Source organism: Lagopus muta, chromosome Z (genome assembly GCF_023343835.1).
Source record: "Lagopus muta isolate bLagMut1 chromosome Z, bLagMut1 primary, whole genome shotgun sequence".
Classification (NCBI taxonomy): domain Eukaryota; kingdom Metazoa; phylum Chordata; class Aves; order Galliformes; family Phasianidae; genus Lagopus; species Lagopus muta.
The window spans coordinates 57,261,225-57,279,201 of record NC_064472.1 but is presented as its reverse complement, the minus strand read 5'-3'; the positions used below and the strand labels follow the sequence as shown (position 1 = coordinate 57,279,201).

The following is a 17,977-nucleotide window of genomic DNA, read 5'->3' as shown; positions in this document are numbered from 1 at the left end:
AAAGAACCAGAAAGTAATTTTCCAGTCTGCATTTTGCACTGGGCACTGCTACTCTGTATCTGTTCACAGTAAGATGGAAATCCACAATTGCAATTCTCTTCACTGTAGAGAAACGGAGTTTCTAAAAAGAAGCTATTTTACACATTCACAGCTCCCAGAGTTCCTAATAAATGCATTTTTAGATATATTTTTGACTCAGTCAAAGAAATGCAACTCCTCTAAAACACTTCAAGATAAATTAACATATAAATCCTTTGATTTCCACCCCAGAAGGAATTTGTTTTCCTTTGGATTAAATAGCTTCAAAATTCCAGACATGATTAATACAGTAAAATAAAAATATACAATTTAAGGGTTTGATAAATGTTTCCATTTAGTAGCACAAAAATACTGATCTCCGATGCCTTCTAAAAACAATTTGGCTCCAGGCTACCTGTTATATTGTGAGTAGCATTTCTCTGGCTATTGTCCCATGACTGCTTCCCAGATCAGAAACATTCCACTACACCACACTACACTCCTCATATCACCTCTACAGGAAAGAGAACATGAACGTGTTCCCATCATTCTTCTGTGGCTGCGTAGAATCAGAACTATATTAAAAGCTTTCTGATTCCTCTTATTTTACTTAACGTCTCATTGGCACTTACTTTCCTTCCAGATCCTAAAGATGTAAATGGATAAAGAGATATACAGATAAAAAGCAAACTATCCATCTATATTCTTGCACTATTATAGTTCCTTGACATTTTCCTGATTTTGACTATGCTCACTCCTAGTTACCCTCAGTTCAAACAGCTAAATTCTGAATGATGTAAAAATTTCATATTGAAAATGAGAGATCAATAAAACTGAAACTCAGTGTTGGCACTGCATACTGCACACTACTTCTGGATACTTTCTTTTTTTTTTTTTTTTTTTTTACCACTTTGGGTATAAGCTTCCATATCAGTTAGCCACATAAGAAACAACTATTGTTATAAAGTCTTAGGAAGCCCTACAGATCAATGTTCTGCACAGAGAGACAAGGAGATTTGGTGACATTAACCAGCTAAAGGCCAAAGCCTTCTGTCCTTATACAAGTGCCTCTCCCAAGGAACTCCTCCTGAAGACTTCACAAACAAAATAAGTTGCTTCCAATCATCATAAAAGATCTGATAAAAGATTCACAGTCAAAGTTAATTCTCCTTACACTGTTTTGCAAGATCAGGTAAGTCTTCATGTGTTTTGTTACAATTCATCTTGTATCTAGCCTGTTTTTACAACACAAATCGCAAGAATTATTGAAGTTAATCTGTACAGTTTATTGCCCAACTTTGCCTAAAATGGAACTGCAAATCGGCATGCACATTTCTCAGAGAACACAAAAGAGAGTGGCTTCCAGGCTCCAGTGAAACAAGAGAAGACTGTGAAGAAAATCTATTCAAAACACTTAAAAGAATATTTTGGATATTGTTCCTTGAACTGAACAGAATGGTAGAATACCAATGACTAAAATGTAATTCCCTACAATATTTCAGTTTACATCTCAGCATGAGTCACTCTTGAAGCAAAAATGGATAAATCACTTTCTCTATCTCTTTCTTTACAAAAATTATACATATTAGCAATAGTGGAAAAAAAAAATTGTAAATGCATATTACTGATTGAAAGTGGCTGCATGAAATCTGCATGCAATTCAAAGACAAGTAACATATCAATTTTTTTTTCAATCCATAAATCTTAATTCTAGAAAAACTCCCAAAGCATACATGGTATTACACACTTTATTAAAAAAGAAAAAAGAAAAATTAAAAAAGAGAACACAGATATAAGGTGTAAGGTTAAATTGTTAATACTACTGACCTACTGACTTTCTTTCTTTTTTTTTTTTTTTGTTGTTAAAACTACTGAGTTTTCCACAGCTCTTAAGGAAAGACGCTTGGAAAACAAATGTTGAAATCTAACTAAGTATGTCATTTACTTTAGGAAGGGCTTAAATAAAGCAAGTCCCATAGTTATAAAACATATCTGTGGTCACAAAAGGATTCTGACAGAAGCACAAATGTAAACTGTACCCTCATACAGCTGAGATGGCATTGGGCACCACAGCTGAGTGGTACTCGGAAAGAAAGCTGTATCAGACTGAAGGCAGAATCTTCTATAAAAATGAGAACTTAAAATGAATAATTACATTTCCTTCTGACATACTTGTGCAGAATTATTGTCTGCAATAACAAGAGCTATTTTCCACACTTTGAGAAAGGAACAGCAAGATGTTGGTCCTCTCATTAAGAATGTTCTGTTCCTCCATTGTTGTGACTATAAACAGTGCTATTTATCAACTAATAGCCATGACAAATACTGGCATTGCTAGCCACATAAATAAAGCTGCAATCATTTCCCTTTCTTTAGAGAATGTTATGGTGACTCTTTTTATAAATTTGGGTAAGACAAAGCGTGCAGAACATTCATGCCATGAGAATTCAATGCTGAATTCAAATACTGCAATATGTTCAGCACCAGGTTTCTAAAAAGATATGAGAAACTAAAGTTCAAGAATTAAGGAGCAAAAAGCTGAATTTAAAACCAAAAGTATTTTCTACAATATAGTTTCATTATGCTTTTGGAGTGAGAGTCATAAAACTCAGAAAAAGAACAATGGTCAGGCTTTAAGCAGAGAATCTGAAGATTTTGGAGAGAAGGTGTTACGGCTTAATGTATATGCCATCTTCATGATATTCCTGAGAAATCTTCCACTCTCTGATTTTAATATCCAACAGATCAGTCTTGACAGCTCCATTTGGCATTTGGATATATATATTTACACAGTGCTTCCAAGAGATTGTCCCATAATCACCTTCTGGCTCAAAATCCCTAATACAAGCAGTGCTAAAGCATGTAGGCAATGCAGAAGAAATGCTGGTACTGGCTCAGAATGAACTTCCAATGAGACAAAGTATTCTGTCTACACTGGTGTCTCCAAACAGGTATTGATGGGAAAATGAGAAGGTGGCAAGCAAGTAAATTATTTTCCTATAATGTCCTTTTTCTATGCACCAAGAATTTAAATTAAAAAACAAACAAACAAACAAAAACTTTGAGAATTGTGTTTATATTTTTTTTTCCCTTCACCTTTCAATATCTTAGTGAACTTTCATGAACTTGCTGCATCTCCTCTGGTATCCACAGAAACTCCTAGTATTAATTCACTTTTACATGCTCATTGTTAGTGAAACATTTCTGGGTTTACTTAAAACAAATATATATATATATATATATATATATATATATATATATATATATATATAATACTCTAGAAAGCATTCAGAGAAAAATGACTTCCCAACCTTAATCCCTTTCTGTGCACTTTCCACTCAGCAGCTATCTAAATCCACAAAGTGCTTTCCTAATGCCTACACAGTGCCCTCAGAATCCAATTTTGCAGATGCTGACAATATCTCCACTCTGAGAATCTCCAAGGGAAAGGGAAAACAAACGAAACGCAGAGCAGAACAGCGGATATTCAGGCTTAGCTTGGTGTCCTGAACAAGTTACTATTTTTGTATTTTTCTCCCTGGGTTTTGAAATCAAACATGCAGTCAGTGTGGGAAGAAGCACACCTGTAGCTCCCCACCAGACCTGAAGAATCCTTACACTTCTTTATGGCAGCACACACTCTTCTTGACACAACTGCAGTGGCTTGCTAAAACAAACACCCCACTGCTTGAGATAGAGGGCTGAGTGTTTTCATGGTCAGGAAGGAATTAAGAAAGAAAGGCATCTACTTTTTGTGGTAAGAAAACAGGCCACAAGACTATTCTGTGAAAACAAGCTCAGTATCTGTCTTCTTCCTTCAAAAGGTTGACCTAAAATTTAGTACTTGCTCAGTGTTTTCAAAAAATGCCTTTAAGCGTCTGTCTAAAGTGAAACCTCCAAAACAGGGTGACAAATGTGCAAAATAACTTAATATCTAGGCATTGCAGAAACATCAGAAGTAGCACAAGGTTGTTTGATTCTGAAGTGGCAGGTTTTTGAACAGACCTTTGAAAGCACTTAACATCTTACAGAGCAACAAATACTCAGTTCAGAAACTGGGATTCTACCTCAGGAGGCAGATTTCCTGCCCTTTGTTTACTTTAGACTCCTGTATTATCTGGAAAATATTTACAGATTTTTTCCTTGCAAACAAACCAAAATATTTATAATCACATTTCAGTTCATTTATAAACAATAGGAATGGCAAATATAAATGAAGTACATGATAACATTCAAAAACCAGACAAGCTATGTGGATGTCCCTCCAACTCATTAAACAAAACTTTTTAGTATTTTTACTTTTAATGAATGCCAGGTAAAGCTTGATAGGCTATCAATACACCTCGAGGAAGAATACTAAAAAAGTAATCTTGCAATAATGAGAATACTAAAATTTCAATTCTAATGATGTAATTATCAGTGGAGTAGTATCCCTTTGATGTAAACAGCTTTCTTGGTTTCTGCTGCTGTACTTGAGAGCTGAAATCAGCCAAATAACTTCACCAACTTTACACAGAAAGCCTCTATACAAAACCGTTTTTTCAGTTGCAGATATACTATGTTTTCTTTTCTCTCATAACAAATATTTTTTTACTAGTTTATTAACCAGATTTATCATGCTTAAATAGCTGTTCAGGAATGGCATTACTGACCAATCTAAAATGAGCTACAGTTGTATGTGCAGTCATTAAGATAGCCAGTTGTGTTTCAGTGGGTCAAAATACATTTCAGGAATCGTGTGTTGTTCGTGGCTTAGTGCAAATTGTAAAATGCCAACATTGGACCAGCAGATTGACCAACAGGAAACACTTGGACCATTAAAGAGAGGAGTTTTACTGCTGTCTTAAAATACAGAGCCATTACTTATGTTAAGCAGTCAAGGAACAAATTAACTACTGAACAGGACAGCTGTAATCTGAATGGTTAAATTAGATCTATCACATCATTCCTAGCTTGAAATTAGAACTAAACTAATATTACCTTCTATTACTTCCTGTGTGCGTTTAGCTGTCCTGAGCTCCTTTTGCTGCATGCCCTTGAACCAAAGAACCTCAACATGGTTTTAAACAGCATCTAACACAAAATTAAAACCTGGATTCTTAAGCTTTAATAATCTTGTTAAAATTAAACTAATGGAAATCCAATTTCCCAAGTATTAAGATAGTGTTTACCAACATGTACTTACCTCCACGATCTCGTGCTGCTAAATTGTGTCCTCTTCTTAAAGTAATGTCCAGTTGGTACATTCCGGGATCCCCAGAGGGAAAATCTGCATTACTAGGTCCAACTGAACTTGTTTTCTGGAGGAGAAAAAAATACAATTGTTGATGTTACTAAAAGTTTCAGATAACGTTCATTTTTCCCTGGCAATATAATCTTGTTGAACTAAGACTAGGTTTATATCATTCCCCCATCTTACAGCTAACAGAACCAGTGCCGGTCTTCAGCATGATAGAAATCCCCAAAATCCCTTTTTTGTCCTTGCGTTTGCAAAAGGATACTTTGTTATTTATATTTATTATGGCAACCTCACTTTTTAATTATGTTCATTTTCACTCCTGGTCTGCTAAGACAGGTTACTGCACTGTTTTGAAAATTCCAGAATGATGGAAGGAAATTGGTGAAGAATATCCTTGGAGAAAATTGAAAAATATCCTAGAGGCAATAAGCACAATTCAAACTCTTCATTTGCAATATATGCCTTTTTTGCTCTGACTGTTTGCCAGAGCAAAGATAGGATTCTCAGATTATTTTTATGAATTGTATCAAAAGAAATAAAAAATTAAGGGAAGTCAGAAGAAAAGAAACCTCTCTGGACCACATGAATAGTAATTACATTGCTGTCCCCGTTGACAAAGGAGAGAAATTGTATTTCCTCCTACATTTATAAATTTTTGGAGAACAGTTCTGAACACATCTCTCTGTAAGTTGCATCTAATTACCATTAATGTTTTGAACACTGCATTTAATTTTAAGACTAAGATGGCTGTACGTATTATTCATTCGCAGTACAGATAGAAGTTTCATATATCATACACACAGAGCATCACCACTACGTCCTGTGATAGGACGTAAATCACAGAAGCATAGAAAAACTTAAGTTGGAAGGGACCTTAAAGATCATCTAGTTCCAGCATTCCTGCCATCTATATCAGGCTGCTCAGGATGTCATCCAGCTTGATCCTGTACCCTTCCAGGGACAGGGCATCTGCATATAGGGCAGCTTGTTTCAGCACCTCACCACTCTCTGAGTGAAAAATTTCTCCTTAACATCTAACCTAAATCTTTTAGTTTAAAGCCATTCCCCCTTACTCGTAATATCATTATCAGACAGTGTAAAAAGTCAATCCCTCTCCTGATTGTAAGCTCCTTTTATGTTTTGGAAGAACACAATGAGGTGTCTTCAGAACCTTCTTCAAGCTGAACAAGCCCATCTTCCTCAATCTTTCTTTATAGGAAAGATGCTCAGCCCTCTGATCATCTTCATGGCCTCATCTGGACCTACTCCAACAGCTTTCAATCCTTCCTAAAGATGGGGCTCACAAAGGCAGAGCAGAGAGTGGACAATCCCCTCCCTCTCCCTGCTGCCACCCCTCCTCAGGTAAAGTACAAAACTCTGTTAGCCTTCCAGGCTGCAGGAACACAGCAACAGGTCATGTCCCGCTTTTCAGGGATGGGTGATGTGAATGTTTGCTACACGATTACAACTGCTCTGTAAGAAAAAAATATTTATTTAATGTCTTGTTATCCCAAAGAAGAACTGTTCCTAATATATTAACCTTTGCTGCAACATGCACAATGCTGGCTATACCAAACACTGAGACATATGCTCATAAGTTAGACACCAATGAAGATTTTGAAAACAAGTTCACTTCAGAGAAAATGGCTAGATGAGTTTTGATTTAGGGAAGGGGGTGTTGAAGATTTTCAAATTTTATCTTCCAATTCTGTCCTTGTAAAGTAACTGCTGATGCATGGCTGAAACTATGAAAAGACCTTGTAAGACTATAGTAGAAGTCACCCACCACCCACACTTCTAAAGGATTAACTCCTCTCAGAAGTTCTCAACACAAGCAGATACAAGGTTGAAAATAATAATAATAAAAAAAAAGCAGTATTTCTACCTTGCCTTGGAAAGTTATGCAAGGGAGTGTCAAGGACCTTTTTCCAAGACAACAAGGAGTAATAAGCAAGACAGGCAGTGATGGGAGCCAAGTTGGTCAGTTACAGTAATCGATGAGAACATATGAGAATGTAGAAATGTACCTGACCAAAATTTCTAGGAGGGAAGACAAGCACAAGAAACAGTCCTGCCTGTCACAATAATCAGTAGGCTAAAGAGTTACAGTCAGTTCTTCCAAGAAGGAAGAAGCGTGCAGCTGGAGAGACTGTGAACCACAAGGGGCCCAAGCAACAGGGCAGGAGAAGCATGGGCCTGAGTCGCAGAGCAGCAGGCCTCAAGTCTTGCTCTTTACCTTCCTCTGCACTCCTCTGCAATGCTTAGCCTCTAACAAGGACAGAAATAAGGAAAAAATGCATACTAGTCTGGCACTCAGTCTCATCCTGGCACTGGTGTTTATCAGAGTGTTATGTAAGATAAAAACTCAGCTCCAAAGTAAATCACCATCACTAATATTATCACTCCACTTTCTTGTCTGTCTGCAAGAACTTGCAGGTACAAAAGAAGAACTGCAATGTTTTCCAATATTAATAACCTCTTCTTCCAATCTTCCTTAGGGAGTCCCTTTGTCCCTCTTCCCTTTTTATGTTCTTTGTTATAACACAAGCCCCGTGTTAAAATCAACATTAACATTTCCTCACTTCTATCTTTTTCACTCCTTTCCTATGCCTTTTTTTTAATTTTATTTTTTTTGGTGTCAAGCAGACCAGAAATGATTAGATAAGCAGTGTAATAATACTGCAGGACATAAAGAGCTGAATGAAATAAAAATGAAAAAGAAAACAAGTAAGTATTAAGAAGTCAAGCCAGTCTTCTCACATTAGACAAACAACATTTGAATTATGTAAGTAAAAGTTGAGGTTGCCATAATAAATCAAGCCTTCAATGAATCATTTTTTCACAACATTTCAAAATTTAACCATTAAAGTGGCAACTAGTAAAACATAAAGGACTACTTTTGTGCATTCTGCTCTAATGAACTTAAGATTAAAAATGTTTCAACAAGACATTTGGAAACGTATCAAATCCTACAATTATCCCAAACATGAGTTTCTAAACCAAATTTTCTTAACTTCCGCACTGCATGTACTGAGATCAAGGAAGTAGGTTCTTTGTAGCCATAAAAAGATTAATAAAGTTGTTGTGACCCACAACAACTGTGAGCTGTATATTAATGGATGATGACATGAAGCCTGACAAGGTATGAACAAGTCTTAACTTTTAGTTTCTAAATGCAACAAGGTGTTGAAAATGCTTTTATTATTTATTAAATCTTTGAGAAAAACGTTGAGATTCCAGACAAAGAGGCAATTAACTTCTGTTTCACATAAGTAAATCTTCTGTGAGATGGAATGCCTTGATACAACTGAATTCATTTTTAATAGCTGTCTGTTATCATCTTACTTTAGAATATTCTTTCTAGCTAAATTATGACTTAATTATCAGAGTCCCAGAATTGCCCATAAAATCCAAATTAAATTGTTTTAAAGGAAATTTCTGATTTCACAGTGTAGGCAAACTTGTAGACAGAATTTTGATACTGATGGTAAAGACCCCCGCCATCCTGCAAACTCTCCATGTGGAAAGGCTGAGACAAAGTTCTCAATGACTACACAGTTTATCAATTGTGCTCTTCATTTAATAGATAGCATACAAGGCTCCCCTGGGTAGTTTTTTTACTGAACAGTTTCAGTAACACCATAATCTGCTTTCACTTTCAGTGAAACATGACATCCATGGTAAGATTTTCAACATGGTAAGAATCAACACATAAAAAGAATAAATCTGCAGCTACAACTCACTTCTGACTTAGAGCATGTCAAATGATGTTGTAACATACCTGGTGTACACATCATTTATACAAGCTGGACTGAATACACAGCTTACACTTGGCCACACTTTAATAACTCCTGTGAGTGGCACTCCTTCATTGAGTATCTGTTTTCCTATTTCTCTGTTTGTAGATGCAGCAGTCTAACAACCAGATCAATATATTTTTTTAAACAGATGAGCACATGTTAAGCATGTAAAAGAACTGCAACTAGTTACATGTTGATAGCTGCACCACTAGGGAAAGGAAAAGCCATCTTATATTGTGGTAAATACATTACTACCCATGTATGAAGTATTGCACCTCAATGTATAAACAGAATGATGCTGCTTTGATGGGCTAAAATTGCCACCATTCCTGCACCATATCATTTTTCACAGCTTATTAAAAACACCAGACCAAAAAGCACAGCGAATCTGATTATCATCTCTATGGCATTATCAAAGTTAGGAGTATATCTTCTGAAGTCACATTACCATTTAACAGCATAAAGCACAACACTAATTTTTAGGTTAATACATTCAGGTGTCCCCAGCTGACAGCCTAGAGATTACTACCATCTCTGCCACTGCAAACCATGCATTGCCTTTTTCTGTCACCATAAATACTGACATTCTTCTTCAGAATTATTAGTAATGATTAACCACCTACGCAAACCCAGTAAATTAATAGTGCTCCTGCAATCTAAATCTGTAAATTAGCAAGACTTAACTCCAGATATTCAGAGGTTATAAGAGATTTAAGGAACTCTCCACTGAAGAAACAGAGTAGCACTTCAGAGGAACAGATCTTAAAATTTGATTTGTTTTTCTTTTTGTTTAGCGCCAAAACTAAAATATAAAACAAGTATTAAAAAAGAAAAACTACAGCTGTAATATACCCCAGCATCTCCTTTCAGAAGGAGCCCAAATCTAGTACATCCCTATAAATAAAACATCTGCTTGTAAAGTAAAGAAATTTTAAACTTCTGAATATCCAAATACCTGTCAATTTAGGCAATTAATGAGAACTAATTGTGCTTCAAAAGTTATGAAAATGAAGTTATAAGCAATTTTCAATATTCCTGAAAATATTTGCCTGCTTTAGACTTCTTATGTTCATCATCATACCTCGTTCATCATACCTAAGCAACAGTTTTTATTCTAGTGTTCCAACTGATAGCAACAAACAGCAACTGAGGAATGTGAAAGAGAAAAAAGCTACACACACTGTTTCATCTCATTCAATCTACTTCCTCAATAATGAGGCTGGATTAAAATTTCAACTTATTTCAATTCCAAAATGAAAGGACATACTGTGATTTTAAATCAGAAGTGTACAGAAACTGATAGAATCTCGTATATGCTAGTAATGTGGGTTTTGATTAACATACATGCTTCAGACAGGACTGGCTACTTTTTTAGTTTGTCATACTCATATCTACAGAAAAATACTGCTGTTATTTACAGCACATGTGAAAAGCCTGAGCTGTGCCTGAGAAGATTTAAAATTGGATAAAATGTATGATGACCTATGAAAGATTTTGCATTTGAGCTATTCATGAGCTTAGGGCAGCAGCACATATGTGCTAGTCTGAAATGCATAGATAATGGAGAACAATAAATTTGAGATTATTTCCGCAGAATGAAGACATTCTTTATCTGAGCATTAATACACACACATATACATGCACACACACGTTGATATGTGTCAGTATTTTCTGTATGCGAATAGTTTACATCATCAGGAAATACTGTGGTTAACAGAGAGAAGTGTGCAAAACGTTCAGCCTCCTCTTTCCTGAGCTTTCTGGATACACGTGAAAGAGCTATTTAATCTGTTGTTTAAAAATAATCCTTCAGAATTAAAACAAACAAACAAAAAGAAACAAAAAACAAAACACAAAACAGTACTAAACATTTATATCTTTGCAGAATAAGTGGAATATTTTTTCTGACATCTGTACTATTCTTGCTCTTTGATACTGAAAGTGAGCATCTGCTTTCAGTTATTTTCAAATACAATAAAAGTGATTAGTTTGAACAGCTTGAAGATTTCCTTCTGAAAATGTAATAAATAGATGCACAAATAACAGCAGAAGATGTAAGCATATTATTTGGAAAGCTTTGTACTTAGAAGTACATTTCAAATCACATGTTTCAGAAGCAGCAGTCCTGTCTAGCAGCAGAGGAAACCACACAGTGATATTCATAATCAGAAGAGATCCGACTGAATTGTCCCTTCTTTCATCAATCTTCACGTTTTGCTTGCTCAGTTTGCTACCTTTTATTCATTCAAGTCTACTGTAAATTTTACTTCTGCAGATCACTTACAGAGACTGAGATAATAAAGTGAGTAGAAAATAAAAACGGCCTTCACCAAAACCATGAGTTTGTGCTTGAATAAAGCAGCCACAACTTACTTCCTGTTGGTCAGATTTCATCCTGATCCATATGCCCTGCCTAACATCCTACAGTGTTTTTATCCTCCTTAGTTGTATCAAAAAGATCTAAAGTTTCTGTCCAGACTCCATTTTGTGAAAAGAAACTTCAGTATTCATCCCAAATTACTAGAGGGTTATCTATTTCTTACCAACACAGTAGTTTACCTTGATAGAATAAATTGTAAGCACAGGGCTTCAGAATACAAACTTTTCAAGAACTGAGGAAGTGTTTCCACTTACTTCTTTTTTTATTTTTTTTTTAGCATTTTCCAACTCCTAATCCTCGTGATCTGTCGGAGTATATCGTCTCAGCTTCCTCGTAATGGGTTCACAAAGAGGGTTTTTTAGAAATTCCAAATAAATTTTGCTACTTTGTTTTTCTTTGGTACTGCTTTGATAAATTCAAAGGTTTTTAATACGCTACTTACACACAATTCTGTTACAGAAAACCTTAGAACTACTACATTAGGTATTTCAACCGCTGAGTTATGAGTTTGTACCTGAGGTTTGATCAAAGGCATAGATAAAGATATATCAGTGTTTTATAATCACTTATTTTTTCCCAGACATCCTGTACACTGATCTCAGCAAAGCTTGCTTTTGCTAGAAATTCTGTCCATTTAATACTTAGATTTTACACTCCAAACAAAGTGATTTGTTACAATTTCTCAGTTTGTGGTGGAGCCACTTCTTTTAGCACATATGATGCTTTTTCATTAAACTAAGAAATAGCACATCCAGAGTAGGCTCCTACCCAACAGCTTTCCTAGTAGTTGTTGATGTAAAGAAACCACTTTGCCCTCACCAGCAGCTGTATGGTCCCCTTGACCATGGGACGAAAGCCTCACTTACTTATGAGTGCCTTTTCAAGAGAAACTGGCAGCTGAATTTAAGGATGTGTTGTGTAATTCCATTTTGAATAAAATCACAGAGGAAATGAGGAATAAATTCAATATATGTGCTAGACAAATCAATACATTTCTGATTTACCATCTAATTATAACTTCAGATCATCACAATAGCTAAGGTATTCCTTTTAATTTATCTTCAAAATAATAGTGCACAACAGGATGTGCTCAAGGAAAAACTCTAGTTTTTGATTTAGAAATGTAGGTAGGCTGCTCCAAAATTAATACCTTCTATTTTATTCTGTTACCCACAGAGTCAGAGGTGGATGTTGGTGGTATGACAATAGAGGTTGAACCTTCCCACCAATATCCCATTACATGCTGTTGTTGTGCAACCAATGGCAACAGAAGGATAGACTGACAGAATAGTGTCTGACACAGAAGCATGGGTGAGGCAAATGGGTGTCAGTGAATTCCTCCATGTGGAAAAAGTAGTATCCACTGACATTCATCAACACTCACTGAATGTTCACACAGACCAAACAGAGCACAGTGAGGCTGAGAATTTGCTCTATCAAATAGTGTTATTGTGCTCTTTGTACCTGTTGTAGTTTCCATGGAAATAAATAGGAGGTATTACTTTCAGAGCAACCTATTTATCTTTTGTAGAAAACAGGCAGCAATTTTGTAGCCCAGAAAAGTAGCTGGAGGCTGGTACCTGGGCAGACAGTAAGGTGACAAGAAAAGAAGTTATTACCAGAGCTACTCTTAGAGTTCTACTGTTCCTTAACACAGTCCTAATCAGAAATTAGCTGTGGGGTAGAATAGAGTTTACAAGGAAAAGTATTAGTGATCCTTTTTGAATGGAAAAAAAGGAAGCTTCATCCCATCATAATAAATCCCACCACTGCCTGATATATATCTAAGGCAAAAAAATCAAGCCTACCTTTCAGTGACTTGACTCTGAAATATGTTCACCATCAGCTGACATAAAATGGAAAAAGTGAGAAAGTAACCTGCTCAGAATTTGTCAGAAAGATCTTGAAGTTCTGTCAGTATTGGGACTGCACAGTACCAATACCCTCATGAAGACACTTGAATCTTGAACTGATTTATCAAATGACAGGGAAAAATACCTTTGCTAACAGAAGAATAAACAGAAGATAAACCCCACCAATGTCTTGCAGATTTCCTAAGTAAAAACTGTTCCATCATGAGCACCAATGTTCACTGTAGACAACAAACTTTCTATATAGTATATATTTGCATAGGAAACAGTATACCAAATAGCCAGATAAGATGAAAAAGTGTTTTCCAGTCACTGTTAGTCAGTGTGTGTCTCTGGCAAGTATCAGAATGAGAAGAAAAACCCCAGATGCAGAAAAAAAATAAATATTCTATGTAAATAAATAACAAAGAGACAATGAAAATTAAATTAAATGCAGGTATCATTGAAGTAGAAATTCCGCCAGCTAACTGATGAAGCACTGGGTGTATAAGGCAGCATAGCCACTCTCTGTTATTAGTCATGGAAGATACTTAAATTTCGTCCGGTTGCATCAGATAGTCTACTCCAGATTTGTACTCTGGAGATGGATGACAAAATCTGAGTTATTAGCTGATTTAGCCCCTAAACTTCCTACAGGGGAAGATCATAGTTGACTCTTCAGAAGGATGATTGCCTTTCTATTATAAAGAGATACAGATCTGATTCATTAGTCTGCTCTGTTCTTACTGAGATGCTGAAGGAGTCTTAAATCTTTAAAAGTGTGGGAATATTCTTAATTGACATCAGTTACAAGGAAGCATATTTGAATTACAATCACATTTTAAGAAACTCTAAGATAGAATAGAACTAATAAACTGTCATTTTTCAGAAGACAAACAAAACAAAGTAAAACCACCTTGTAATTTCCATACTGCAAGTAACGCTGTTAACACAAAAATCACCATGCACACACTTTTCCAAAGGCAAATTTGAGTAAAATAAAGAGTTTTAGTAGAGTAACTGATAAATTTCTGGAAGCAAGTTCAAAGTGCCCATAAAACCAACATTTGTACAAATGGGAAAGCAGAGAATGAACGTATAGGAATTCCCATTAGCTGAGTGGACTCAAGTTTAGTAACATAGCCAAGTGCCACCAGGGCAGTTCTGGTGACCTAGACTGACATGGCTGACAGAAGACCACCACAAGTGATCTTGTCCCACCCTCTCAGAACCAATGACAGGCACACATTCCATTCCTTTCAATGTTTGCTGTCTACATCATCTAAACTTTCCTCATCTTTGTTTGATACACGAACATTACAAGATTATACAGTCCAGATAAAATAACACAGATGCTGCGAGGCTACACCTTATAGAATGGAGAGGTCCCAGCCTCAGGTTAAGGAACACAGCACTGTGCCTCAGGAAATGGAGACAAAGACAGCTCTTCTTTACAGCCATGGCTGCTCTTCTCCTGGTTAGACAACTCACAGGTATCTGCTGCCCAAGCGTTTAATCCCAGGTTGTTTCTTAGACATTGGAAAGACAGGCAGTCATGTAAATCAGAACAGCATCTTCTGTCATGTAGTTTACAGTGAGCAATGTACTTCCAGTTCCAAAACAAGGTAAAATAGAAATAGGGAAAAAAAATGCAAATCAACTTCCAGTTAACAAAATTTATAAGGACAAACAATGTCAGGGACTTGGAATAAAGCAGCACTCTGCTAAAGCAATAGCTGAAGATGGAACTGGCATTCACAGGGACTTATTTCTATTCATGTAACATCATCACTGTATGCTGTGCCTCATTCATCATCACTGGCCAGAAAGCTCTTCACTCCAAGTGGGCTGGCATGTGCCCACACAGCAGAGTAAGAAGAATTGATTCCTTCCACAAGCAGACAGCTTTCTAGAAATCCTATGGATAAAGCCAGGTAATTAGAGCTGTCTAAAATTTAAGTGGACTCCCGGGGGAGATGCTTCCTTTGCACTATTACTGATATACTTCATGTGAACTCACCACTTGTGAATCTCTGTGGTTCTTCCACCTGGGTTAACACATTCAAAGAGTGTTGTTAAAACAGAATGGTAATTATATTGAAACTATGGGCAATTTGCTCAACAGTCAGATGAAATTTGTTGCAGCATTCTTCTCCCTAATCTCATTCCTTGCCCTGCCCCTTCATGCATTTTCATTTTACAGGGAAGCTGAGTGAAGACTGTTTATAAGCAAAGCCTAGAATCACAAAAGAGAAAGGTTTGCTTATAGTTTTGGAGGTAATACTAGAAGAAATAATACTTATTTATTAATTTCTAAATCACAAATAGTATGCAAGAATTTCCAAAGCAAATTGTAATATGGGAGTATTTTGCTTTCCTGAGAATAAAGTTACCAGCATACTATTTTATCCCACAGGAGCTTGGAGCTGATTAATGGCCTCAGACTTCGCTTAAAAAAATTTCTCCCAGCCATTTACAGAAAAAATTGCCTACAACTGAAAGCTAATTTAAAAACATATGTATGCAGGAACATGATAAATTGATTAGAGAGCAAAATGTTAGTATCTATTTCAAGTGTAAGCAAAAACCCCATAAAAAGTTAATTAAAAGCAGATTTTCATGACCACTTATGGATGTTCCAAAGTTTCACCAGACTTTTTAGTTTTAGGAGGTTACCTGATGCTTGTCTCTATTCTGGTCAGTACTAGTGAGGACACCTCTGGAGGGCTGCACTCAAGGTCCCCTGGCCAGGGACCCTCTAGTAAAGCAGTGGTATGGCTGATATTTGGAGCTGCCATCCTCTGCCTGGTAGCAGCAGAGTATGTCCAAATTGTGCATAAACACTGCCACCGAGCATATCTGTGCCATGCATTTATGCTGCACTGCTCATGGACGTTTTAAATTAAGCCCTTCCCCTTGCCCACTTCAGTCTTTTTCGCTTTCTGTAAAGCAATCTATTATTCTCAGAGGTATAGTTATACATGTTATAAATCAGTATATAAACATAAGCTTGCTTCATGAGTAAGCATGTGATATGCCTTCAATTCTAATTAAAAATAATAAAAAAGCATCAATTAATACCTGAAAAAAAGCTGTTTAAGAAAAAGACTTAAAGAAATTCTAAAAGCTTATTGTCTCTTAATCTAGTTGATAGAATAGTTACTGTGGAAATGCTGACATTATCAGTTACATACAACAAACCAACCAAACAACGTAACTAGTAAATAACAGGAAAAAAAAAAATAAGTTTCTCTTAATACAAAATAGACTTCATAGTCTTGTTATTTGTTCAGAAATCTATAGCTTTAGGATATTCACTATCTCTCATGAAACCTTCTATGCAGACCACACACAATCCATTTACCAGCAACCTTTTTTTTTTTCTTTTCTGAACAATGAAGCCAAAGATTTTCCAAGAGCAGTGATTAAATTCACTGTGAAATTCACTAGCCACATTCACAACCACTCTATATCTAGCCAATTCAATGCGTTTGAATCACGAGAAAGTTTGCTATTAAATTATTTCAAAAAAATCTTGAAGCTTATTTTCCTTTTTCAAAAATTCCAAAATTATAACCTTCAGAAATGAAATAATTTGTTTAAACAGAAGAAATGAAAAGCATCATGAATCAAATTATATTTTACTTTTATCCGTGCAGAATTACTCAGTTCCCAGGACAAACCAGGAGTTTGAGTACTCCGGACCTATTTTGGTTTTGAGAAGATTATTTATGTTACATGGGCTGAGTACATTTCTGCAAGAATACATACATTTGCACTCAGGAACACATGATTCACAAAGAACGTGAATGGGGGAAATAAAAAAGGGTAAAAAGTATACTGGAAATACACAAATCAAAGTCACGTACTCTCTCATTCCAAAGAAGCTTACATTCCTAAAATGATCATTTTATAAACCGTAAAAATCATGTAGGCATTCCATTTTTTAGCTTTTCATATTCTTTTTTTTCCCTGAGACTAAGTTTTAGGCAAAAGCAGTACCAATCTGATTTCTGAGAGCTAGCATTTCTATCATCTCTAGAGAAAGAAAGCTGCCATATCAAGCACAAAAATCTTCTCACTTGCCTGAAGAGTGCAGAATTACACAGCAAATTATGTCAAACACAGCCAAGGAAGGATAACTCAACAGGGAAATAAAGACAGGTATCAAAGCCACATCAGAAGAAGAATCTGTGAACAATTAGCTATCTCCTTTTCAAAAGGAGAAATGCCTGAAGGTAATATGCCAGATTCCTCATTCCCTACGAGAAAATTACCTTCAGTCATTATATTAAAAAACAGACTGTCCACATTTTCATAACAGAAAACCATACTAAAATATCTCTAATTTAATTTTCCATGTTATTAACAATTATTGTTTTTATACTTAAATATGCACACACTAAATACCTCAGGTTATTCAGAAGTATTATGTGCCAAGTTTATGTTTTAAATTTTGTGAAATATGAATGTTTTCAGAGTACAGTTTAAATTACTCTGAATTGATTTTAAAACAAGTGATTCTACAGCTATCATTAAAACAACACTAAGCAGATACAGAGAAACTTCCTTAGTGCTTGTATTCATAGCTAAAAGATCACTGTAACACTAGTTTACTATATACAAATAGAAAAACAAACATTTTAAAAATAAAGATTCCAATTTCACAATCAAAACTAGTTTTAATTAA

The 17,977-nt window shown here is 35.7% G+C and overlaps 1 protein-coding gene across 3 annotated transcripts in view; it reads right to left on the bottom strand.

Moving 5' to 3' along the window:
- MCTP1 (multiple C2 and transmembrane domain containing 1) overlaps positions 1-17,977 on the bottom strand; it is a 269,069-nt gene that overhangs the window by 167,354 nt on the left and 83,738 nt on the right. For all 3 annotated transcript variants that reach the window (XM_048930524.1, XM_048930525.1, XM_048930526.1), the window contains exon 2: positions 5,204-5,318. In XM_048930524.1, the coding sequence (XP_048786481.1) occupies positions 5,204-5,318 (115 nt within the window). The remainder of the gene's footprint in view (positions 1-5,203; positions 5,319-17,977) is intronic.